The 25361-nt window shown below is 40.2% G+C and overlaps 1 protein-coding gene across 2 annotated transcripts in view; it reads left to right on the forward strand.

The window, feature by feature from the left end:
- LOC137197313 (pro-neuregulin-3, membrane-bound isoform) overlaps positions 1–13684 on the forward strand; it is a 380681-nt gene extending 366997 nt beyond the window's left edge. The window contains exons 7-9 of one of the 2 annotated variants that reach the window (XM_067610645.1): positions 1624–1742; positions 4962–5147; positions 11692–13684. In XM_067610645.1, the coding sequence (XP_067466746.1) occupies positions 1624–1742; positions 4962–5147; positions 11692–12385 (999 nt within the window). In that variant the 3' untranslated portion in view covers positions 12386–13684. The remainder of the gene's footprint in view (positions 1–1623; positions 1743–4961; positions 5148–11691) is intronic. The other variant, XM_067610646.1, reaches the window with a different exon arrangement.
- The last annotated feature ends 11677 nt before the right edge of the window (positions 13685–25361 follow it).

Below are 25361 nucleotides of genomic sequence, written 5' to 3' on the forward strand. Positions count from 1 at the left end.
GATGCAAATTATGTGCATGCATACTTCTCAATAAAAGTTGTAACCACAGTTTATTTTAAAGATTTTAAAAGATTTAGGTCTGAGGAGTATTTGCTTAATACTAAACATAATTGCTTAGTGGTCAAAAATTAATTTAGTCAGTGTGCTAGATAACAGAGGAACTCCTTATATAATGTGGTGTAAGATTATGTAATGGACCCTCTAATGACCCTACTGGCAACTCTGTCTCTTAGAAATTACATTTATATGCGACTAAATTGCAACAGCGAATACGCTTTGGCAACATGAAGCCACTCGAATGACATTTTCTGTCAACATAATGAGGAAATGTTGTTAATTAACATATGTGACAAATCATTAAAACTTTGATACTGAACATATGAGAGAAATGTTCACTGACAACATATTTTAATTGTTTTCGGCCCAAATATACAATCTTGCAGGACAAGATCTGCTGGTAGTTAGTGGAGCATTATTAAACTTTTCATGGTTATGTTTAGGCATCGGCGGTATTTGGTTAAGGTTAAGGAGAGATCACAGTCTTGGGTAAATACAGACAAAAAGTCTACAGTGATTTTATTAACATTTAAACCAAAAACCACAATCTAGCTTTTGTTGCTTAAACTTAACCAAAGTCTGGATCCAAACCTTGGTCACAGGTGTGTAGAGCTTCATTCAAAAGGACTTTGCATGAGACAGGGCTCAGAAAGTTCCTCAGCTTTTGGGCAAAGGGGCTTTGAGTAGCTGACTGTGATGCTAAAGTTGTGATTTCTGCAACAGAATTCAGAAGATGTTGTTGTTCTCTGTGCCACTGTTTCAGCTGGGATCTCACCATTTCACCAATGATAAATTTATACTTGGATAATGTCATCTTGCTGGATATAAAATCATTGAGAGTAGTTATTAGCAGTCAAACTACTCATTGGAAGTGAGTTGTAGTTACTCTATACTGTATGTAAACATTAACACTGGATGCTTTGCTGTATTTCCTTTGCTAACGAGTCAAATCTTGTAAAGACAAAGACTTCTTCTTCTTCTTCTTCTTAGGTGTCTCATTTTTTTGGCTTAGCCACCACATTAAGCGATTATTGGCAGGTCCTGTCCTGAGTGATATTGCCATCCTCCATTGTTAACAACCGCAAAGCCATTGTGCTGCGGATCTTATCGAGCTATCAGCAGCCTCCCTCTGCTCTCCACACAGGAGAATTTACCTCGATCCTAGAAAAGGCAAAAGTGATGTTGAGGAAGGTGGGAAAAAAGGCAGAAATAGATGTAACTTGACCTTATTTAAACTCTGACAATCAGCTCCCAGAATCAAGGCAGCAGCCACTCCCAACCCCAAGGCTCTCGATGTGTGAGAAAGAGCTGAGGGAGGTTAACCGAAAGACAGAGGAGATCTAAGAAATTTCACTTTACCCCTTGCTTGGGAAGGAGGAGAAACTTTTATTCTCAATGGGAAGACTTTATATGAGCATGATGTGAAAGTACAGTACCAGTCAAAAGTTTGGACACACCTTCCCATTCTCGCACATGTCTGTAACATCATTGGCGGTGATTGTCTGAAGGCTTCTTTATATGTTATTTGCAATAAAACTTTTTTTTGCCTTTCTCGTTTTGTTCCAGCAGTACTGCAAACGGTCCTCCCAGTCTCGCCAGGGCAATATTTGTGAGTCCAGCTTTGCACACTGCAACATCACCACCACACCAGCCAACAGCTCCAGAGGCACAGCAAAACATCACAGGTAAATGCATTTAAGTGCACGGTAACAAGTGAATGGACTGCACTTTTCTACCATAAAGTGAAGTGATTTGTACATTAAAGGATATGGCCAGCAATTTTCTATATGTGCAGAGTCAAACCAACAATGAATTGATCTACTTGCAGGTATTATACATGTATCAAAAGTCTGATATATCTTATTCCTCTGTGCCGTAGACCTCCGTTGTTTTCCAAAAACTGTTCTTTTAGAAATTAACAATGTAGTAGGCTAATCTCTGTCTGAGAACTTGCTATTATTACTCTTTGGAGCCGTTTCTAAACGAACCAACGTGACCATAAAGATCTTTGTGGTGAAGGAACATGTCACCCGGTGCAACGATGTGGCTCCAATGCAGAGGAATAAGATATATCAGGCTTTGGATAAACACACAATACTTGTAAGTAAGACGAGTTCATTGTTGGTTTGGCTCTGCACATGTGATTTGTTGACAATAAGATAAAATCACCAGCCTTATCCTTAAACGGACAAAACACCTTACAATTTGCCTCTCAATCACCCATTCACACACACACACACACACACACATCCACGCACCTGTGGAGGCAGAGTTGACATGAAAGGTGCTGCATTGTCAATCGGGTGCAACTTGGGATCCGGTGACTCGCTCCATGACGTGTGTGGACAAGAGGAGCGAGCCGGCGATTAATGGATGAGCCGCAGCCGCCCACAATATTCCATACACAGGTGTAGTGTTACACTTGAGATACAGCATTCACCTCACTTCACTGCGGAAAACAGCAATAATTACAGTTATACCAACAATAGGCAACTTCAGTGTCCCTTCCTATAATGAGCATGGACGCAGTGAAGAGAGAAATTGAATTATCCACATTACAGTGCAGCCAAAGCTAATTGCTGATTTACGGAAGAATGATAGTAATTATAATTAAAGCTATAAACATGTTAATAAGCATATCTATAACGGACATGAACGCAGAGGAGATGGGACAGAGATAAAACGGGAAGCACATGTGCAGGAATTTATGAGCCAACGCAGATGTGTAAATCCTAGTAAGCTTTTTCTCACACTGCTCAGTGGTGTGTTAGAGCTCGTTGGGCTTTGGCATGTTCATCAGTAGCAACACACTCCAACACACACATGAGTGCCTACTTCTGACAGAGTTAGAATTCACTTCTTTGCCAAGACTGGATTTTCTGTTACAACACACATGAACAAACACATTCAAAGAGCTGAGCCAAAGAGAAGGGAGCTCCGGCGGATTGGGTTAGTACGTCAGAACATCTATTCGGTACTCTGTTTTTGTAGTTTACAGGGATTTCACTCAGTAATATATTCAGTGACTAATATATTAACCGCTGTCCCAGGTGTGTGTATGTATGTGTGGAAGAGTAAAAAAAAGCATTTTGGATTCTGGACTTGAAATGAAAGGCAGCCTTTTTTTTAATTTTCACTCACATGCACACAAAATGCACACATAATGCTGTCTTTCATCGGCGTTCAGTTACGGGTATTCACATCTGAGAGCCTCTCAGCACACCCGTCGTCTTCTACTTCTAAATGCTTAGCAACTCCACCAGAGCAGTTGGGGATTAATCACCTTTTTCAAGGGGATCCAGGCAGTAGTTGTGAGGGGATTTTCCCTGACTTTCCAGAAGTAAAATCAGACAACCATCCAACCCCAGAAGTCCACTTCTCTAACCTTTCAAGCTAAACTCCTGCCAGATTTTTCTTTCTCCTTCACCATCGTTTCTTTCGTCGAAGCACTTGGTTAATCACAAGATTATTTAGCTTGGAGTCTGTCTGCTCTTACCACAAATGACATCCCCGGTGGTTTATTTGTTTGCAATCACATCAGCTTAGGCAGGGACTTGGATACTATTGTCAGGAAAGCAGAGTGTGTTGGGATACCACCGTCCAAGGCTAATTCCGTGTTTCAGAAATATCTCATTGAAAAGCCTTTATATAAACCTTTGCCAACACTATTAAGTGCAGAGCTTCCAGTTGTTATAGCTAAGAAGCCCCTTTTTTAAAAAGCAAATCCATCCTTCAAAACAGCAGAGTTAAATATGAATGAATGAGGGCTCAGAGCCAGAGCGCTGCAAGTAGCGTTTTAGGCAAAAATTAAACCTAAAATCAAAATATGATAGATTTAAGAAGCAACTCACTGAAGAGGACATTTTGCCACTTGTACTTACACATTTTCTGTCTCCATAATGTCTTTTGACAGATTGTATGTAAGTTAGTCATGCATCTTTTTTTTCTCCAATGGTGCATGACTAACCAGTGATCCAATTAACAGCACTCTGAACTTGCAGCTTTTTTCTACTGCAGGAATTTTTCCAGGCACCCAAGAACCTTTTTAGAAACTCAGAGACTTTAACAGCATATCTGACTAGTGCAACTTTTGTCTTTAGCTAAGCAGGACTCAGCAACAATTTTCTTCTTTCAAACATCAATCACAATACATTTATGACTGTATTCTCGTTGCAAAACAAAGTTTGTGCCTCAAGCAAAGCAACAAATGCACAAAGAGGTTGTTCAGTTGCTGTGCAGTTCCTGAATTACTGCATGAGCAAAGTTCCTGGGTTCCTTACTTTCAGGGAGTATTTGTTCCAAGAGGAACATTTGGAAATTACTTTCCGAGCCAATTCAGTTCAATATGGCTTTTTTTGCAGTGGTCATGTACTGATGTAGACATCACTTAAGAGATTATTTAATACTGTGACCCGATGCAAAAAAACTACCCAAACCTGATATGCATTAAGATTTAACCCAATCCAAAAACAGCTGGGGGACAATCAGTCTCCAAATAGGTCCGAGGATAATTCAATCCGATCCCAAATGCAGTTGACCCAAATAGACCCCAATGAAGAGAGAACACCAGCACCGGCAGCAGCATGATAATCCACTAACTGATGAGCTGCCGCAGTCGAAATGAGTGGCAATAAGAGTCAATAAACTCTCTCTGGCTTGCCTCAAAAAACACATTTTTCAACTATGATAATGATGATGAGGGTACACATAATCAGAGCTGATAGTGAGTCCTCTCAGACCCACCGCAATATCCGAGACCCAAAAATGATGGTTTGGGTCTTGAATATTTGTAACCGAGTGAACCTGATCTACTTAAACCAGCTAAAATACCAGTAGAAACATATAACAGCATCTTCTATCAGACACTATATCAAAAAATAATGATTTTTTAAATTTTTTCTCAGAAGTGGTTCCTTGACTCACAGCCCGGATCAGAGAGCCCGGGCAGCCCATTGGTCAGCTCCTCGCAGGACTCCACCCATACCCAGAGGAAGGTTAAATCCAATCGGAGGATCCAAGTATTCGGGTCCCGCCTATCAACACCTTCAGGAAGTCGACTCATCTGAGAGGGAGGCTGAAGCACAGAGAGGGTGAGGAGATTGAACTGTTGACAGGAAGTCAAGAGGTGACATGACACCTAAAGCTAATCATACACCGTGTGTTTTTGTCATGAAATGGGATATTTAATGAGAATATTACAACTCAATTTATAGTTTTTTATCATCCAAACAATGGTAATCAGTGACTTTATTTGGGATACAATGTCTAATGTGTAATGCAGACCATCAAAACTTATTCACAAGCTCTCTCTATGTCAACAGGCAAAAGTTGTTTTAGGTGCAATTGGAGCTTTATTACAGCGAGAGTGTTTTAAAGGTTTATATGGTACATTTTTAGATTAAATCCATGAAATCATAGTTGAATCATCAACCTCATTCTCTCTTTCTGTCTCTGCTTTACATCTTTATTCTCTGTATCCCTCCATGTGCTGAGTCATTTCAATGATCTGAAAAATATAGGCCTGCCATGGACAGAGAGAGCGTAGGATTTCATTACAAGAGTGGATATTTCAAAGCTATTTCAGAAAGAATTTCAAATTCTCTGGTTGTTGTTTTCTTTTTTTTTTTTTTTCAAGAGAAAAAAAATGAGTCTACATTTCTTTTTTTTTATCCTCCCACCCATCCCTTTGTTTTCCAATGTGCTGAGCAAAGATAAAAACAAGGTCACGTTATGTTGTGGTCTGCAGTACAGTGGCACCAGTTCAAAGGAAACGCTTCCCTGGTGCTTGTGCTTTTAAGGACACGATACAGGCTGCAATCCAGATTCTTCTCTCCCTCTCTCTAACGTCTTTTCATGCCTGTGCTAAATTCTGATTCTCAGCTCTTTTTTTTTTTAATGTGAGGGCTTAGCATGCAGGCCAACAATTAAATCCTAACATTCAAATGTAACACAGTAGGGTTACCCTTCTCAGGCAAACCTGCGTGTGCGTGGATGGCAGCCAGGGGAAATGCAAATGATCGGTGCAAATGATTAGCAAGAAATGTATTCAGTGTAGACAGGCGCTGTGCTTTGACCCATTTTTTGGTGGGTCATGAGTCAGTGCTTTACCCACCTGCACCGGCAAGCCTCACTTCAGGCGTTCAGGTCCCAGCGGTCCCGGCTCAGGATAAAGCTTCACATGACCTACATGCATACTAATAGAAAGAGGAAGAGGAGATAGACGCAGCTGGACAAAAAACACACTCCCTCTCGCTCACTGTGTGCACAGTGCGCACGCAAATAGCATAATGTAGACTCAAGGGGTATGCACAAGCAGGGGAAACAAGTGTGCCCACCCCTGCCCTTTTTTTTTTTTTTTTGCTCTGAGCAATAAGGTTTTCTTTTGTTTGAATCTTTATTGAGGCAGGATATTTCATGCTTCATGCTTCATTTTCCCTCTAATGTCACCACTGAGGGACACTTGAGCTGCCTAAGTGTGCCTGTCCTTAGCACAAGCGCTCTTCTTGTCGGCCCCCGGTGCCGTTTAAGTGTCCCTGTGGCCAGCTCAGGTGTCCTCTGTTCAGCCTGAGTGTCCTCTGATCAGCCCAAGTGTCTCCTGGTCACCCAAAGTCCATCCTCAAGTGATTGTTGGGTCAGTATAAGTGCCCTATGGTCGGCGCGAGTGTCTTCTGGTTGGCCCGATTGCCGCCCGTTTGCCCTTTGGTCAGCTTAAGTGTGTTCAGGTCTCCTCAGTTTGTCCTAAAGGGAAGCTTCAGTATTTTTCAACCTGGACCTTATTTTCCCATCATTTTCTGTTTAAGTGACTAATGGGGACAACAAAGTTTGAAATTGGTCCAGTATTGAAAGAGAGCAATTCAGCCCACAGCCGTGAAATGGGCTACAATGTAATCCGATGGGGCAATTACACTCATCAATATACATCCACTAAAAGTACTTGTTTTTGCCACTGACAGGCTCAGATTGGTATTATAAGTGTCTGACAACATTATGGAAATTTCTTTACCTTTCACTTTATCTGGTTCATTTGTTTTGTGTCTAATGAGTTGAGTTGACATCGAAATCAGCTAAATATTTCAGCCATGACTTTGAAAATCTTTCAGATAACACTAAGCTACGCTTTCTGTACTCCATCACAACCAACTCCTCCCAGCACTCCTCTCTCCAACTCCGTCATGGCTGAATATTTAGCTGGTTTCGTTCAGTCCGAGTGCCCTCTGGTCGAGCAAAATGTCTCCGAGCCCGCCGAAGCATCATCTCTGATTTCGGTCTGAAGGCAGCCGTAACGCTTCTAACAGAAGGTGCCCATCCGTGCTTTCTGCATCGAAATGTGCAGATGAAAAAGTTGTGCAAAAAGCCAGGAGGTCATGCTCTCTCGCTTACTCAATCAGTCCACATTTAGAAAATCACTCACACACAGTCATTCAGACCACACACTCATCACTGACCTACACACTCCCCATCAGTCAGTCACTCTCCCCACCTACACACTGGTTCACTCTCTAATGTACAATTTCTCAAAACAGCAGATGGACAGACAGACGACAGCATCCCTCCACCATAGTATGGAAGTGTGGGTTGCCATGGAGACATTTGACCGCGACTGCTGCAGTAAGAGACCGAGGGAAACAGAGACAGAAATAGAGAGACAAGCAGTTTGAATCCATCCGACACAGACGGAAAAGCGTATGAGAATAAAGTAAAAAAGAAAAAAGAAAAGAACAAAAACAGCAGCAGGGAACTAAAAGGATGTGATAGAGGAGTGTGGAGATAGCATATGACAGTTAAAAAATGCTTTAAAGAAAGGTTGACCATTCTATTGAGAAGCCTAGCGTTATCAAAATGGCTGACAAGGAGACAGAAAGTCTTGTGTTGTTACCACTATTTAAAGATAAAGCTGTCTCCAAAATGGCTGACGGAGAGACTGTATGCATTTTTGTATTTTTCCCACTGTTTGCAGTATTTTTTCTTCTTCCTCTCTGAGTTTGTTTTGCACCACATTATATATATAGATAGATATATGAATATATATATTTGTGTATACTTAGCTTTCACACAGACAGACAGATTTTCAGCATGTCTGTGTGTAGGCGCACACACCTACATGTATGCATAAATGCATGTGTGTTGCTTCTTAGAACATTTCTTAATGTTGCAAGTCACTGCGTCACGTTACATAGGGATTTTACTTAGAATTTAGCGGCAAACAGACAAGATATACTAGGAAATTATCTGTAGGGGGATGGATTAATGAAAATTACTGTTAACACTTGTACATGTAATGAGCTCCCGTAACAGATAAAAGCTTGGTCACTTATCTCACCTCAGTTGCACACAATCTCTCTGTAATACCCCTCTAGCTGCTCCCTCGTCGCTTCAGGGTCTATATTTGAACTCTGCTTCATAGATTTTTGCAATCTGATTGTGTTTCAACACATCAAAAGAGAGATTTGTCTGTGAATGTTATCTCGGGAATTAGCACCCTCGCATCATCCTCTCTTATCGCTTGCGGGATCCTCTCTGTGGGCCCCGCTAAATCTCCACTGTGGTTTTCAGCGAGGTTTTCATGTCTCGGAAAAATACTGCGGCGATAAAGTGAGGATGTGATTTCCTTAGAGTCTGAAAAAGCACCTTCTCCACCCACCACTATTTTTGTACGCCTTGATGGAAAGCATAAGTGTGTGTGATGAGGGTATTACAAGTAAGAGAGATGACAGGTTGTGTTTTGACATGGCAGAAAAAGCCAGCCTTTGCAGAGGATTATGCATTGTTACACGCAGATAATGAGGCGCCGCTCCAGAATGCAGCTGGATTTAGACTCTGATAACACTGAAGGGCATGGTCAGTCATATAAAGAGGAAGAAAGAGATTATATCTGGACTCAAGGAAGTTAGGTCGGGACCAGAGGCTTGGTGTAATGCTGCTTTAGTGAGAACAAACCACCAGCTTTATTTTCAGACTTCAAAACATCTGTTTTTTGGAGCTGTAAGGGAACAGACCTGACGACTCCAGAATCAGCACCCTGGACAGCGGTCGTGACACTCAGGAGACAAGAATAGTTGTTAAAGAGGCATTCAGTGTGTTTATATGCACTTAATATGTAACCAGGTTACACAGATCTGCTTTTTTCATCAACCAAACTTTTTAAAGGATAAGGTGATTTTCTATATTTTTCTTATTGTCAACAAATCTCTTATTCCTCTGTGCTGTAGACCACCATTGTTGTCCAAAAACTATTAAAAGCACATCAATGAGCCACACCGCTGCACTGGGTGACATGTTCCCTAATCACTAAGAGTTTGGGCACATTAGTTTGTTTAGAAACTAATAACAACGATCACGTTTCCAGTTTTCAGAGTAGTTCTGGCCTGTTAGGACATGTAGCACAACAAGCTAGTGAAGCACTGCAAACGTAACAACACATGCTTAGTGGTGTCTGTCTTACACAGAACTACTCTCCTGAGACTGAAAATGTGATCTCTGTTATTAGCCGTTGGAGCCATTTCTAAACAAACTAATGTGCCCAAACTCTTCAAGGCGAAGGAGCATGTCGGCCAGTGCAGTGATGTGGCTCACTGATGTGTTTTTAATAGTTTTTAGGCAACAACGGAGGTCTACAGCACAGAGGAATAAGATATATCAGACTTTGGATACACACACAATACTTGTAAGTAGATTCATTGTTGGTTTGGCTCTGCACATCGGAATTATTAACAATCAGGAAAATGCAGAAAATCTCCAGCGTTATCCTTTAAATGTGTATCCTTAAAAGCATAGTTTAATAATTGGGGTAAAGGATTGGAGAAACCTGATTTCATCAGCTAAATTTCTGCTAGAGAAACAAAATTTCTTGGCCATACATATGAACATGTAACAAGGTTTGACTTTTTTTTTTTATAGCAATGTATACTCATAACAAAAACTTCAGGAAAAGCACTGCTGTGGCAGCAGTGCAGCAGGATGCAGGAGAACATCATTACTCACAGCAGTGCATCCCTCCATCCAAAATAATTGAAACTGACATTAAAATAAAGAATAGCAGTTTCTCAAAAATCTAAACATGTCAGTTTCCACAGCTGAAGGTTAAAGTTCAAATACATTGATCGGGAATAGGAGAGATTATATAGGAGTTTCAAATCAGGCTATATTAAGATGTTCACACCAAACACTGAGACCAGAGAGATGTGCAGACAACCAACAGGAGTTTATTTCATTATACATGAACATACAAAATTCAGAAAATTACCAATGCAGCCCCTTTCAACTCACACCCAACCCCTATTTATACCAAAGCGGACGTGACTTTTGGCACTTTTGTGAGTCAATGATCACTTGGATTTTGACCAATGAGAGTAGGACATTTCTTAATTTCGTCTATGCACACTGTGTGCAAAGACTATTCCCAGATGTCTCCTGTTTGTCTGGTGGCCTGACATTTTTGGGTGTGTCAATGATCGGCATAGGTCAAAGCGACCTGGCAACAAGAGTACTTACTTTTCCAGAGATTGTAACCAGTTCTATCTCTTCTGGTACAATTCCACACGTTATCAAGTTTTTCGCTTCTACAAGATCTCTGATTACTAACCAGCTGCATGTAGTTGCACATGCAGGTTAAACTTGTTCTCTAGTTTCTTGATTTCTCTCCGTCGCCATGTGTCTTGTGAACATATGCATATAGTCATCAATCATGAACAGGCAGCAGATAGAAAATGTGCAGTTTAATTCGGTTAGGTTGTGCACAAGGACGGTAACAAACAAACCGAGACTAATAAGTGCAGACAGACTGAACAGGAACAACACAGGAATGAGGAATAGGTTGATATCTTGATTTGATTTGCAACAGAAAGAAAACACGAACATACCGAAGACTTCTGCAAGACAGGTAGGGTGATACAATAGGTCAAATCTGCAAAGACATAATGAGAAAAAACTTGAGAGGAGTGAGAGAACTGAGAAGAAAGATGCCATCAGACGTGTGACAGAGGGCAAAGTGAGGCAGATTAAAAACTTCTGCCTGTTTTAATTTGAATCGGCAGAGTTATACAATCTCTAAGGAAGAGTGAAAGGGATTCTCAAACAAAGCAAATGGTGTTTAATTTAAACCGTAATTTCTTTCTGTGTTTTAAAAAAAGAAATTAGCACACATGATGCCTGATTACCTCAATCATCCTTGACTGAAATCTGAAGTCTTAACCTTTGAAAGAAGACTCCTCATTCTGAACTTATTTAAAGTGATTAAACCAATAATATAAAAAGTGAACTTTCTGTTACCTCTACACTTATATAAGGGAGTTGAGATTTTTTGAGGCTTTTTGTGTGTGTGTGTGTGTGTGTGTGTGTGTGTGTGTGTGTGTGTGAAAATACAGAGATGAAAGAAAGATGTCAGACTCATTTTCCCCCTCCGCATCCTCCGTTAGCTTGCGAGATGGCAAAGGGTGGAGAGCTGTCCCTCTGTGTATTCTGCCAGGGTTTCAATGTGGGAGTTTGAAAAGGCGATCGAGTTGAAATCGCACTCAAAGACACAATAACTTCTACTCTAGGTGAAGTGAGAAAGTTTTTTTTTTCCAGTTCGGTAACCTTTTCTCCATTTCTTTTTTTTATCTCTCTCTTGTCTTCCCTCATTTCCACCTTCTCTAGTTGCCAGATGCAGGGAGAGAACCAACGCGACCACCTCAGACGAGATGCCTTCCTACATATGCAAACTCCTGTTTCCATGGAGACGACGTCACCATCACCTTGGAGCGGCCGCGTGGAGGTGCGTTCAGGCCTGTGCGCTCTGTCTGAGAACCACGATCCGAATCCCGTCACCCGCAGCCTGCGGAGGCCCAGCCGTCGCCACAGCCACTCCCCTCCACCTCCGTTTCGCTCCTGCTCTATCCCCATCATCCCCTCCGTCCAGTGTCACCATGACAACGAGGTGTCTTGTATGCAAACCACCGTCACCCCAGCAACCACAGTGATGTCAACCTGCGGAGCCGCACCCGGCAAAGAAGAGAGGAGAGAGAAAGCAGCGCACGCCGCGCTGTCTTCTACTTCCTGCTCGTCCACCGTTGGCCAGCAGCGGGACGAGGTGGCGTTGCTGCTGGAGGAGGCGCAGGAGCAGCTGAGGGCATTGGCGTTGGCTCACAGGAAGCAGGAAGAGGGTGTGATCAGCAGTGGCGGCGGCGGCGGGGGCGGCTCGGCAGCTACGCTGGTGGAGGCCAGAGAAACTGTTTGCTTCCTGAACCTTAACGGAGGAGGAGCTGGAGCGCTGAGCTGTAACGGACCCACGCAGACCCAGCTACTCAGCCCCAGCCTATCACACAGAGACCTGGGCCAAACCGGCCAATGAAAGGGCACGATTTAGGACATTTCGGTTTGACAGTGTCGGACAGACTCTGACGTTCTGCATCTGTGGAAATGCCGAGTTGGAAAAAAAAAAAAAAGTAACATCATGGAAATACTGAACATACGCTGATGATATGCATACCGTATGGATACAAACATATAAACACTTCCTGAGTGGCCGCCTTTACACCGACTGACAGTATGGAAAAAGAGAAAAAAAAATATTTACGTGCATTTAATTACAAAACAAGAGAAACACTCCTACTTAGACAAAAAGAAACCAAATAGTCTGTCAAATCCATGGTGTTTTAATTGTAAAAAGAATATATAAATATATATATAAATATATATGGATATAAATATATGGAATTCAAAAAGTGACCAAGTACAAAGTTGAAGAACACAGGAATGATGTAACTATTTTACTTTTTTTCTTTTTTTTTCTTCTTCTCCCTGTTTTGTATTAACTCTGTCACATTTTGGTTCTGGCTCAGTTTCGACAAAAGAACTTCATTCAATGTCCCGCCGCACGTCCACGAGCCGTGTGTCTGATTCTGTGTGAATCCAAAATGGCCGACGAGGAAGGAGCCTCCACAGCAGACTCCCCCCCCTCTCTTCGCCTTTTGAAAAACCCCCTGTCTACCCAGCCAAGAATTACAGTACGGCCCTCAAACACCTTGAGGATTTACGACACAAAACAAAAAACTCCCCGGCTATGTGCGTGCGTGTGTGTGTTTGTGTGAGAGAGAGTGTGTGTGTGTGTGTTTGCTGAGGTGAAGGGACGAAAGAGGGAGAAGAAGAAAAGACAGGAAACAACTTCTTCTACAGTTTGGTCGGATTTTGGGAGGGCAGATTGCTAAAGACAGTCCGGATGCTGACTCCCGTTTGGCCAGTGTTTCAAACCAATCTAGATTATTTTTGTTTTTGTTACAAATAATATTTTCGCACATATGCGCACACACACTCACCTGTGCATTATTTTACGTTTCGGGTGGACGGTCGGACAACTGGACAGAAGGACAAACGAAGGTCAGAGGGCTAAAAAGGCACCACGGGAGCTAATCCGACATTTTTTGTTTTTGTTTTATTTTGGGGTTTTTTTTCTGTTTTTTGGTTATTAATGAACAATGCTGCTTTCTGGGGCTGACGGGAGGGAGAACAACACAGTTTGGGTATTGAAACAAGAAATAAATGTCTCTATGTTGTATCCTATGAATTGGAAGCTTTTGAATCTCTGTATGAAGTTACAGCCAAATGTTTCTGGTGACAAAAAGTAAAAAAAAAAAAAAAAAAAAAAAAAAAATGGTTGCAATTCTGGTAAAGATTTTTTAAAATAACTGGTGTTCTGGTTTATTGCTTGGAAGACATTTTGACCCCCTGACAGCATTTCGCCCAAACATGCAAGCTGGATAACATCAGTCAGGTTCACCGGCTCCAGACATCTGGGACCAGCATTCATAGAGTACCTTATTTTATCCATGAGAGTAGTTGGTAGTTTCCTGGTTTCACCATGATGCCTAGAATACAGAAATCAAGGATAAATGATGTTTAAAATATGTTTTAATTCTTAAAAATTCATTGTGAACATCCGTTTATGGAAAGATCCTCCTACCTATGTCGAAAAACACAAATGTTTCCGTCCACAGAAATACAACATAGTTTTGTTTCTATTGATGTTAAACGTCTTTAAGCAGGTTTTAATTTCAATATCAAGCAACATCTTTGACTTTTATTCCAGTGTTATCTTTTGTAAGAGCAGCTGTCTCTTGAAAAGAAAAGCTAATCTTACTACTGTGGGACTTTATGTTGGTTCAGTTCAAATTAGGCAACAACAGGAAGCCAATTTGGGATTTGTTTTTCATCCAGAAGAACGCAACATGTCAAAATGTGTCTTTGGATGTTTTGCTGTCTATAAAAGTAACTCGCAACAACAAGCCAACTTAATTGTAAAAGCAAAGTAAAAAGTGGAACTTTGCACAAAAAAAAGCACAAATGTTCTGTTTAAGAGGTCTGTTTACCTCCATCAGAAGTACTATTACAGGGTCGGGCTAACTTTTAAAGCTTCCAGGTCTATTCTCGGACATAAAAAAAATAAGAATGACATGTTGTTGTTCTATGTTTTTGAAAAATAAAATGAGTCTTACGCTGAACACTCAAAGCAGAGGTACACAGCTACACAGCTACACGTTAACAACAAGCAAGTTACTGTCTTCTGTCGTCCGCATGATGTTTTCTCTGGCGTATCCTCATGTGTGTGATCGACTCTACGGTTCAGAAAGGTCTGATTCAATATGTTTAACACACACAGAAATCAGCCCAGAGCTTTCTTTCCTTTCTATCTTTCTCTTCCACTCTTTTTTTAATTAAAGGCTTAGTTTGCCATAGTGCCATTAAACCCTCAAAAGGCGCTTTTCTACACCAAATTCATGACCCTCAACAGTTTTGGTTATTTGATACTGATGTCCCTGAAATCCATAACGTCCTCACCGGGATGAACGCTGGTGATTTATGGAGGTCGATGTGCTTCAGACACAGCAAGGGGAAAAAAAAACTGTGAATTTGTTTGTTTGACCAGTTGTAATCAGTGTACTATGAGCTTTTAACAGATAAAAGTCTGCAATCATCACCTGGATTTGTTTCCTTATCTGACATGAGCCCTGCGAGTGCAATATTTATCCAGCACGTTTCACAACATTTATAAAATATTATAAAAGGAAACCGGAGATTTGAAATGTCACAGAGCAGGAATATATTCATAAGTCATGGCGAAATGCCAAACAGGGATTTCCTTTTTAATTGACAGTCCTAGAAGAGTTATTACTACACCTTGAGGAAACTGCAATTACTTTTGACATGTAGGTACTTCAGCACAATGAAGCACATCTGAGCATCTGACAATTGTACAACAGAGGAGAGAGGGAAAAACTCATTTAATGCATGCGTCTCCGCTTTCCACTCTGAATATCTTTAAATGGTTTTTACATGTGCCAGGAATTGAAGACCCGCTCACCGCATAACTTCCACATCCAGCCGGTTTAACGTTATCAGAAGCGGCACAGAGAGAGAAATGAGGGTGCGCATTCGATTAGGAAAACCTCGTCGGCTTCGCTTTTTATTGGTCACAGAATTGGAGAGCATCTCTCTGGCTTTCTTCATTATGTTCAAGTTGATATTTACAATTTTATGAGCTGTGTATGTATGTATGTACGGGTCTTCATGTGCAGTATGTGTATAAGTGGATGTATACAGCTCATTATTTTCAGTGGGGGTTTTTTTTTCATTCACCAGGATTTATTTTGATTATTAAAAACAAAGTTTAAATTGAACACATTTATAAATAAAAAGCACAGACTGCAAGATGAATTTGAATTTGCCTTTTCCCCCCAGTTTTACCTCAATCTCCATTATAATAAGAAGAAAAATCTTTATTTATAGCACAATTTTCAAAAATCCACATCACAAATTGCAATTTTAAAGTTTTAAAATATCATTTGCAGCAAAAACTTTTTGTAATTTTAACTGTTTGTTGTGTGTTTTTTTCCTGATTTGTCCCATCTATTTATGGATTCATTGTTTAATGTCGCCGGCAATCACGACGGAAACACATTTATTGTACACTGTGAGAATCTGTGAATGAAGATTTGACACCGGATAGGCAGGAGGAGACAGAATCCGTGTGAATATCCTGTCTCTTTTTTTTTTTAATCTTGTGAAATTCTATTGAAAAACTGAAAACACATTTACCCAGATCCATTTATCCACATGTCAGGCATATCTCTATAGCTATGTGTCTGTGTTTGTGTGTGTGTGTGTGTGTGCAGGGATGCAGTTGTGCAGCTTGACAACACTATTCCAACCTCTGACTGCCTCCGACTCTCACTTTCCCCTTTTTTCTTCCCCAAACCAAAGCACAGATTTATGGCCCGCACTGCAGTTTAGCTGCTTCAGCTGTAGTCAGTCAGATGGCAAAAAGTAAAGCAGTTAAGACCATCAGTCCAGTGTCTGTATCTGCGTATGTGTGTGTGTGTGTGCGTGAGAGACTGATGGCTGAGAGTAGAGGTTAGACCATCAGGCCAGAGAGATAAAGGCTACAGCTTGATCCTCCAAAAGCGCCGGACTGTCAGGAAGGGTAACCCCATCAGACCTCATCTAAACCGCACGCCAGTTCAGAGTCAGTGAGCCCAGATACTGTGAGTATTTTTTTTTGTGCACATGTGTGTCCGGGGTGTATATGTCGGCGTACGTGCAGTTTCTATGCTTGTATGCGGTCACGCTTGTGGATCAACATCTCTTTCTTTATGCTCTCTCGTCTTCGCACAAAAACCCCCGCAGCACAGGCGGCTACACATCTAGATAGAAACACACGAATAAAACTCAGAGATGCTCTGCTTTCAAAGGTGGGTTGAACAAGTTGGAGATAGAAAAGTAGAAAGAGAGAGAGGGGGTTGGAAACTTGTCTTGAAGGTGAAAAAGCAGGAGTCTGGTGTGTGAAAGAAAGCTAATCCATGTTAAAGATACTGGGTAATTGGTTGAGTGTTTGTGGGTATTTGGACGTACATAAAATCTTAATAACAATGTTCACCTTTCTTTAACAAAAAGTTCCCGAACTCAAAATGTAGACTTTACCTTTAGCCAATTTCAGTAAGGAATGAGCAGAGAAGCTCTCAGTGGAAGCAGAACATCAATAAAACAACATCAAAAAATATATTTGGGGGGGAAAAAAAACCAAACATGTACAAACATAACTGGATTCCAACACCCACAAACGTTCACAGAGCACTAAGATTAGCCCGTCATTCAAGACGGACTATTCTCTATTTCTCCTTTAATTTGCAGGCTAAATTTGCCAGTGTCAGGATCAGCCAGGAGCAAATCCATTTGCATCTGCAGAGCTGCTAATCTTCACACGGTTTCAGGAACACACAGCGGCCCATAATGAGTGGTTGCAGGGCAGATAGAACACGCTTCCCTAATGTTTAAATGAGAGCATGTGTGTGGCACTGTAATTATGACATCTCAGTATGCGGCGTGTAAGGCAACATGTGTCAAGTGGGTCAATGACTTTGGATCCGGTTTCAACCTTTCACGTGATTCACAATGTGTTGCCAGTTCTTTTAATTTGCTTAAGCTAAAGGAGTTAACACACCTTGTCTGAATTTGTTTTTTTAATGCATTTCTTTAAACGCATCATCTGAAAAAGGTGTTTTCTTTGCACCACGAGCCCTCGAGTGACGACTTCACTTTCTCCAGCTGCAGAATCACTTCAAGTTATGTCAGAAATCCAGTTTTTATATGTTATTAAAAATGCTGGAAGCTCAAATCAAAAGACCCAGATCATTTATGATCCAATTTATCTTCAACTGCAGCCGACAGCGTGATAGACACAAATCAATCAAAATTAAACAAGTGGCACCATTTTTTCTTCCGTACACTTTCAGCTTCGTCAGGGTGATAAATGAGGTTGTTTCTGAACACATTTCTACACACATCAGTGGGTAATAAAGTGGATAAAAAAAAGAAGTTGAATTCTTCTTCATTTTTCAGTACAAAAAGAGCAAACTTCACATTCTTTCAGCTTCATTTTTCAAAACACAGTATGCCCAAATCTCTTCCTACTCTTAAGATTTATGGATAGCTTTAACTATCCAAAGTTTAACCTGGCGTATCGCTTCAGATTATTGTCAAAAATCCACTTAACTTGTTATCAATACCTTCTCCGTTTATATATTTATCTTTAAGAGCAGAGACTGAATGTTCATCTCCTGCATGTGGCCTCTGGAAACATTTTCTCACACACATTTCTCCTGCAGGTAAGTTCACACCTGATTACAGAGTTCGCTTCTTTTGAGCTTTTATCAGAGGTGAAAACACGGAAAATCGAGTCCATTTATACAATTTATAACAGATGACTTCAACATGATGTCATATTTATTTTCTAAATCCCGACATTGGTGAACAGACTCAAAGGGTGCGATGGACTTTGTTGGTTCAACCCTGCATCAAACACTGGGTTTCATATATGGGAGAATAAACTGGTGTAAAAGAAGATCCGTTTTATAACCGACCTCATTAAATGTAATGTGAATTTTCATGCGTGTGAGAGCAAGTGTGTTGGCATGTGTGTGTGTGTGTGTGTGTGTATACTGGCTGCTCGCCTACAAACCAGGCAACAATGTACAGTAGAGTTTGTTTTTTGTTGTTTTTTTTTTTAATAACAGGGTTGTGATATTAAAAACAACAAGACAGTGAAGAACAGTTCTTTCATGGTGAAACCTTTTTAAAAAATGATATATGGCATTTTTTCAGTTCAGTTTTATTTTTTTATTGTTTCTTTTTTCAATAAAGATGAGTCTTCAGTGTCACACGTCTCACTCCTTGTTACTTTAAATACACGCGTGTGTGTGTGTGTGTGTGTGACTTGTTTTTGTATTGAAGAAATTACTATGATATAAAACACGTGACTTAAACCTGCATTAACTGATTTTTTTGGCCGCTTGGAGGCAGTGGAAACAAGTAGTGAACACAACAGTAACATATCATCACCTTTTAAGTTGATATGTTGAACTTGTTAGCAAACAGTTGCTTATTTCCAGCAGTTACGGAGCAACATTATCAATCATTTGGAGTCGTGTTTCTGTCCACCTGTTGAGTGTAAGTCCAATATTTACTCTTCTTTAGCTCTTTTAGAGCAGTTAGTGTACAGAGGGTTTTTAGAGCTTTTCTCTGCAAACATCTGCCTGCTGCGGCTAAAAACGACATTATGAGAGCGCTGAGAGTGAACCAAAACAGTAAAGTTGCAGCTGGACAGCTAAACATTGAGCTGAAACTCACTATAAAGCTCCGTAAAGCCGAGGAGAGCTGCAGAGTCCTGACTCTGACATTACACATTATTCTACATACATACATTGTTATTATAAAAAAATATTGATTATAGCCACTTTAAAGCTAACTAAGTCATTTTATTTCATATTAAATGTCCTGTCCTCTCTCACACTCAACCACTAACACACAGAAACACAAACAAAATCCCCAAATGTTCCTCAATGGCTAGAAATGAAGAATCCTGTTTTTCCTTTTTATTTATTTATTTTTTAAATTATGCTGCAGTCGGCATATTTTGTCAGGTAACAGATGTTGTTGGGGGGTACTTCCTGTTCTGTGAAGTCCAGTAGTTGCTGGTGCAAGATGTGAACCAAGCTGCATTCATCCATCCATTTTCTGCCACTGTCGCTGGCCACGTCGTCCAGCTCTTCCTAAAGCTTCAGAGGCTCTGGGTCTACACAGGGGTCTTTTTCCCCAGTTTGACATGCTAGGAAAACCTCCACAGAGAGGGGTCCATTCAGATGTCCGAACCACCTCAACTTGACTTTCATTGCAAAGGAACAGCTCCTTCTACATGTCCAGACTCCCTGTTCCAGACAACCAGTAGAGATGCCAGGAAGTCACTGCACCCAGCCAGGAAATACTTCCAGCCCAAAACTCCTTAAAACTACAACTGTTCTAGTTTACCTTTGTGTTTGTGTATGGATTAAATAAACAAGATTATTTTGCCTATTTTTTTACCTTTGGATAAATCCAGGCCAGCTGTTTCCCCCTGTTTCCAGTCTTTGTGCTAAGCTAAGCTAATTGCTACCTGACTCTAGCTTCATACTTATACCATAACAAACAGGTATGAGAGTGGTTTAGATCTTCTCTTTTAACTCTCAGCAAAAAAAGAGAAATATATAATATAACTCCTTAACTCTGACACTTGTAACAAGAATCACTGTAATAATCAGTTTAGTAACAAAAACACTTTCATTTTTGCAAATCATGCATTGTGAAGTGATTTAAAAAATGAAGTGTGATATGATTTTAGAGTTTAAAGTAGCTGCTACTTTAAGATATGATCCTCCCGTCACTGGCTGGTGAAAAGGAGTTACAGTCACCGAAGTAAAAATAAATTAAAGAAGGATACGTTTCCAAAATCTAAAACATAATTCTTCTATTTATTGAGTGAATAAATCTGTTCTATTTACATAAGTGAGATTCAGATCATCACTCCAGCAGAATACTCAACACAGTTTACCGAGGTCGTGCTGATCCAGGCTAATTGTTTTTGTGAGCCAAATTAGAAAAGTTAGAATTCTGTGCTTTAAGCTTCATCTATCTTATTAAATCTGCAAAAAAAAAATTAATTAAGATGAGGTCAGATGCCAGTGCTGCTGTTTTTATGGCCATATAGTATATCCTGTGAGTCCACAATGTAACAAAATAAATGGAGCTTAAAGCAAAAGCTTAATCAGCTTAATTAAATATTAAAATATTTAAATAAATATTAAAGCATATGAAGCTTAAGATTTATTATTACTCCTCTATTTCATCATTCATTATGCCCTCTGTGCCACACCCTTTGGCTTTGGCTGTTCATTTATTCCCCCGTTTCTGTCTATTAACCTTTAAATTTAAAATCTGAGACCCTTCTGGTTCACAACATCCAATCAAGTCGCCCTAAAAATCACTTACCAGTCTCTCTTTTCTCAGTCCTGTTAGCTGCAGCACCCCGTCCGCCTCCACTTCCTGACACCCAATCACCACCTTCCCAACCAGTAGCAGCATGAAGACTTCATCCACAAACAGAATGGTGATCTTTGAAGTCAGGTTATTACTCATATAGGCCTATAAAGACAGTTTCAGACTCAAATCAGAAAGAATGACAGCATCTGTACAAACGAGCAAGTAGTGAGCTTACAAGCATCAATAAAGCTAACTATCTAACAAGTGAGTGTGAAGTTCCTCCCACTGTGTCTACTGCCAGGAAGTCTGAGTGTTGTGTTGTCTCTGTATACACAGAGTCTAATTATTGAGCTCTGTTTTTTGAGTATCTGGTATTATGCCACTTTTAGGACATAAGAGAGTAGGTTATTCACACTGGAAGTGTTGGTACCAAGTGGAAGTAAAGCAATTTGTGTTTCCAAAATATTGGGTTGTAAGCTACATTAAAGGATAGGTTCACAATTTTTCAAGTCTGTCTTAAAGGGGACGTGTCATGCATATTTCTAGGTCTATAATAATATAATAATAATATTCTGGTGCTCTACTGGAATATCTTTGCAAGATTTACAGTTCAAAAATCTCTTTATTTATCTTGTACTGGTCCTTTCTGCAGCCCCTCAGTTCAGCCTCTGTTTGAAACAGGCCGTTTTAGCTCCTGTCTCTTTAAGGCCCGCCTCCCGATGAGCCCACTGTGTTCTGATTGGTCAGCTTTTGGAAGCTTCCTCCTGCTCCAGATCTCCTCCTGTGATCTGACATCATCACGAGGAGGAAGTAGAGGCAAACAAAATGTTAAGAAGCGGAAGACCTGACGATTTTACATATGTTCACCTCAAGTTTTGGAACTTTGACCATGTTTCAAAAGCAGGAAAAAAGTGTCGCACACTCTGGCTCCTCATGTGTCTCTCTTTTATTTGGATGTTTCGGCCCTCAGGCCTTCTTCAAGATCAACAATCATGCTTCCAGTGATCAGCACCTCACTACAACCCTTGGTGAGCGTTACTTTTGCCACTATATACTTTTACCATGTTTAACACAGACAGTCAACATTATAACAGTATATAAATGACAGAAAATCACAAAAAGCATGTTCCCTTTAAGTATATTTACACAATATTATTGCCTACCTGTGTTTTGTCCTCTAAGGTTTTTTTTCTGTTGTTTTGTTCACAACACTGCGAGTAGTGTGGTGGAAATCAGCCCAGAGGGAAAACCACACACTGACTGCCGAGGATGACGGAGTGCTTGAAACAACAGAAAGTGACCTAACAGTAAGGTGTGATCCGAACCATTTGAGACCAGTGTCTGCGGTAACAAATCACTGTTCAGGACATTAAGTCGAATTCCATGGTCTACGGTGTAAAATGGCACCCTGAGACTGAAAGTATTAGAGCAGCAGCAGCAGCAAGGAGGAGAAAAATGTCTCCACTTTAAGGAGGGCAGCCCCGGTGCAGTTCAGCGCTAATCCTTCCTCAAATATCTAAAAGTTGAGCTTAATATTAATAAAATATATACCGGTTGACAGGAAGACGCCTGGAGGAAGGAGGCCTGTGATTGCTGGGGGCAAATCCAAATTCTTTTCATTTTCAGTTTTTTTTTTTTTTTTTGAGAGATTCAGGAACAACATGTTCAAAATAAGAGGCACCAGAAGCCAAGGGAAGATTAATGATTGATTGCATACTTTGACCATCTGTTCCAATGATCTGTTTTTTTTTTTTTTTTGGTTTTTTTTTTGGGGCGTTTAATTGGAATAACATCCAGAAGGCAGGACAGGATTTTCATGGGAGATACAGTTTTCTTTCAGAAGAGTCGAAGCTTCAAAACAGTGACGCAAAGCATGACAGAAATGTCTCAGCCGGCAGGGGAAGTATACAGTAGATGATGATATTCTCCACCTTTTTTTGGGGGGGTTTCATAATTCAAAGAGCACGAGAAATATGGAGGCTGACAGAATTTAGATTTCTAAGATAAGCAGAGCACAAAAGCTGCACGGAATTTTAAATTGGTCAATCTCAACGTAAATGCTGAAATGTCTGATTGAAGCCAATTAAATTCTGCAGTGACTGTAAACAAACACAAAGTCCAGCATCACTCAAAAATCCATGACTGAAAGAAAAAAAAGAAGCTTTTCATTGAAAGCTATTGACCATGTTTTTCTCTCTCTTATTGTTCTCCTATGACGGAAAAGTTTGAAATCTTTACTTGACAATTATTTACTTTCCTTATAATATAATTATTTAGTGATTGCAGCAAAGTTAACTTGTAATGATGTTGTAATTAAATTGTTATCTCAGGAAATAAAAACCTTTGTGTAAAAATATAAAAGCCACAAAAAAACTGTTCCCCTCATATCTTTTTTGCAAAGAAAACTACTTGAGAGTCAAACACAGGCAGCTGTTTTCAGAGAAGAAGCTTTATAAACTGACACAGTTAGCTGTAGACTAGCTGGTGAACATAGTGGAGCATTTAGCAGCTAAAGAGCCAGATATTTCCCTCAGGAGTTGGTAGAGAGCAGAAACAGAAGCTAAAAGAGAGTGAATATTGAACTCTCATTCACCAGATGGACAGAAACTCCAAATGAATGATAATGCTGGATATGTAAATAGCAGCAGTTTGCTAACAAGTTCAACATATCAACTTAAAAGGTGATGATACAGTGGATAATGCAGGTTTAATTAGATAATTAGAGATGACTAAGGTCTGAAATAAAAGTTCTGTTGCATGTTGTTTTGCAAGGATCAATAAATAAGCAGATTCATATTTATTTCTTCAACAAACACTGCATTTTTTAAAGGCTAAATTAAGTTAAAAGTGTTGCATAATACATCAGTGAAACTGGCTGCAGGCTACTTCAATGATACACTGACTTTTTAATTTTTCAGATTATTATTGAAGAGTGAATTTGTATGCATCTTCCCATCTCTGATATGGTGAATACTGTTTTATATTATTTAGCTACAGGTAATGAATAAGCCTTCCTTGGGCAGTTTTTCTCTCCCTGCATGTATTTTGTTATTCTGATGTCTTTTTTGTGTATCGAGCTTTTTGCAAAGTAAAACTCGAGTTGAGTGCAATGAGAATATTGCATGTATTCTTCAATAGCTCCGGACCGGCCAACAATAAAAGACCTTGGACTGTGCTGTTGTGTTCCCAGGTGTGAGATCGTGTAAATCCATTTAGCAGGGCAGTGTTGTGCACCGCTAGACAAAGAAGTGTGAAAAACTTAAAGACTGACAGTTAAGATATGTCTTTTATCTTTGATTTCAGTTATCAATTATATGCAGTTGGGTGCGTATATGGATGAGGTATGCTTGTGCTTTAAATATCACACTGTGCTCTGTATGATATCTGTTGAATTGGGGAAATTTACTTTTTAAAGACATTGTGAAGGGCGGCTCTCATACCGATGAAACAAACACACCCATGCGCTCTAGGGTGCACTCAAATCCACACGATTTCACACAGTTCTGCATTAACATCTTCTGCATGACAATAAAATACTCCCAAGGCTCCCCCAAAGCAGCAAACAGTCCCATTTAACAAATTTAGCTTATTCACTTGGGCAGAATTGGCTATAAAACATTAACCTTGTAATTAGGCTGCTGGTGAAAATGTGCAGTAAAGAAGAAGAAGAAGAAGAAGAAGTGGGCAGATACAGTGTATCTTCCACAAGCACTTGTTTGGTGCAAATATCAGTGTTGGCATCAATTAACACTCCACCTGCAGGGTGTCAAACAGTGGTTTTATTTAGCCTGTGTTGACTCCCAGGCATTGCGGAGTGATGTTAATATGCAGTTATCTACATGTGTAATGCAGTGGTAGGATGTGAAAATTAAAACTTGCAAAGAACGAGGGGCGGGGGGAATAATTGAGTTTTCTTCGAGCCAATTGTGGAGCAGGTGTTCGGTATCGACTAGAAAAGCGAAAGTTAATAAGAACGTGGCCCTGTTTTCTACAACACAAGCGAAAACATAAGTGCATACTCACGACATGTGGACTAACGAAGAAGTAATCAGAGTGGGTGTAAACACAAGTTCGACTGCGACGCCTCACCAGAAATACACACAACATCAGTCACATGACTTAACCCACCTCGGTGCAAGCTGCTTCGTTTAGCCGGGAAAATCCCAAACAAGCTCAAGTGCAAAAAAAATACTACTACTGCCAAGTAAATGTTGCATTGCGACTGTGCTACAGCTGATTTCGTGCCAACACAAAAAATACATCCCAATATTGTGTTTAACCTTTGATTCTGGTTATTTCTCCCATTTAGTACATCTGATTCAGACACCAAAGCATCTCACGACCACAATCCTTCCATCACCTTTAACAAATGGTTTTAGTCGTCTGTAACACCTTTACCATACTTTACCTGTCAGGATACTGCTGGAATGATGAACTAAAAGATGTTCACCTTGAACATTTTTCAGATTCAAACGGTATCAACA

Source organism: Thunnus thynnus, chromosome 14 (assembly GCF_963924715.1).
Source record: "Thunnus thynnus chromosome 14, fThuThy2.1, whole genome shotgun sequence".
Classification (NCBI taxonomy): domain Eukaryota; kingdom Metazoa; phylum Chordata; class Actinopteri; order Scombriformes; family Scombridae; genus Thunnus; species Thunnus thynnus.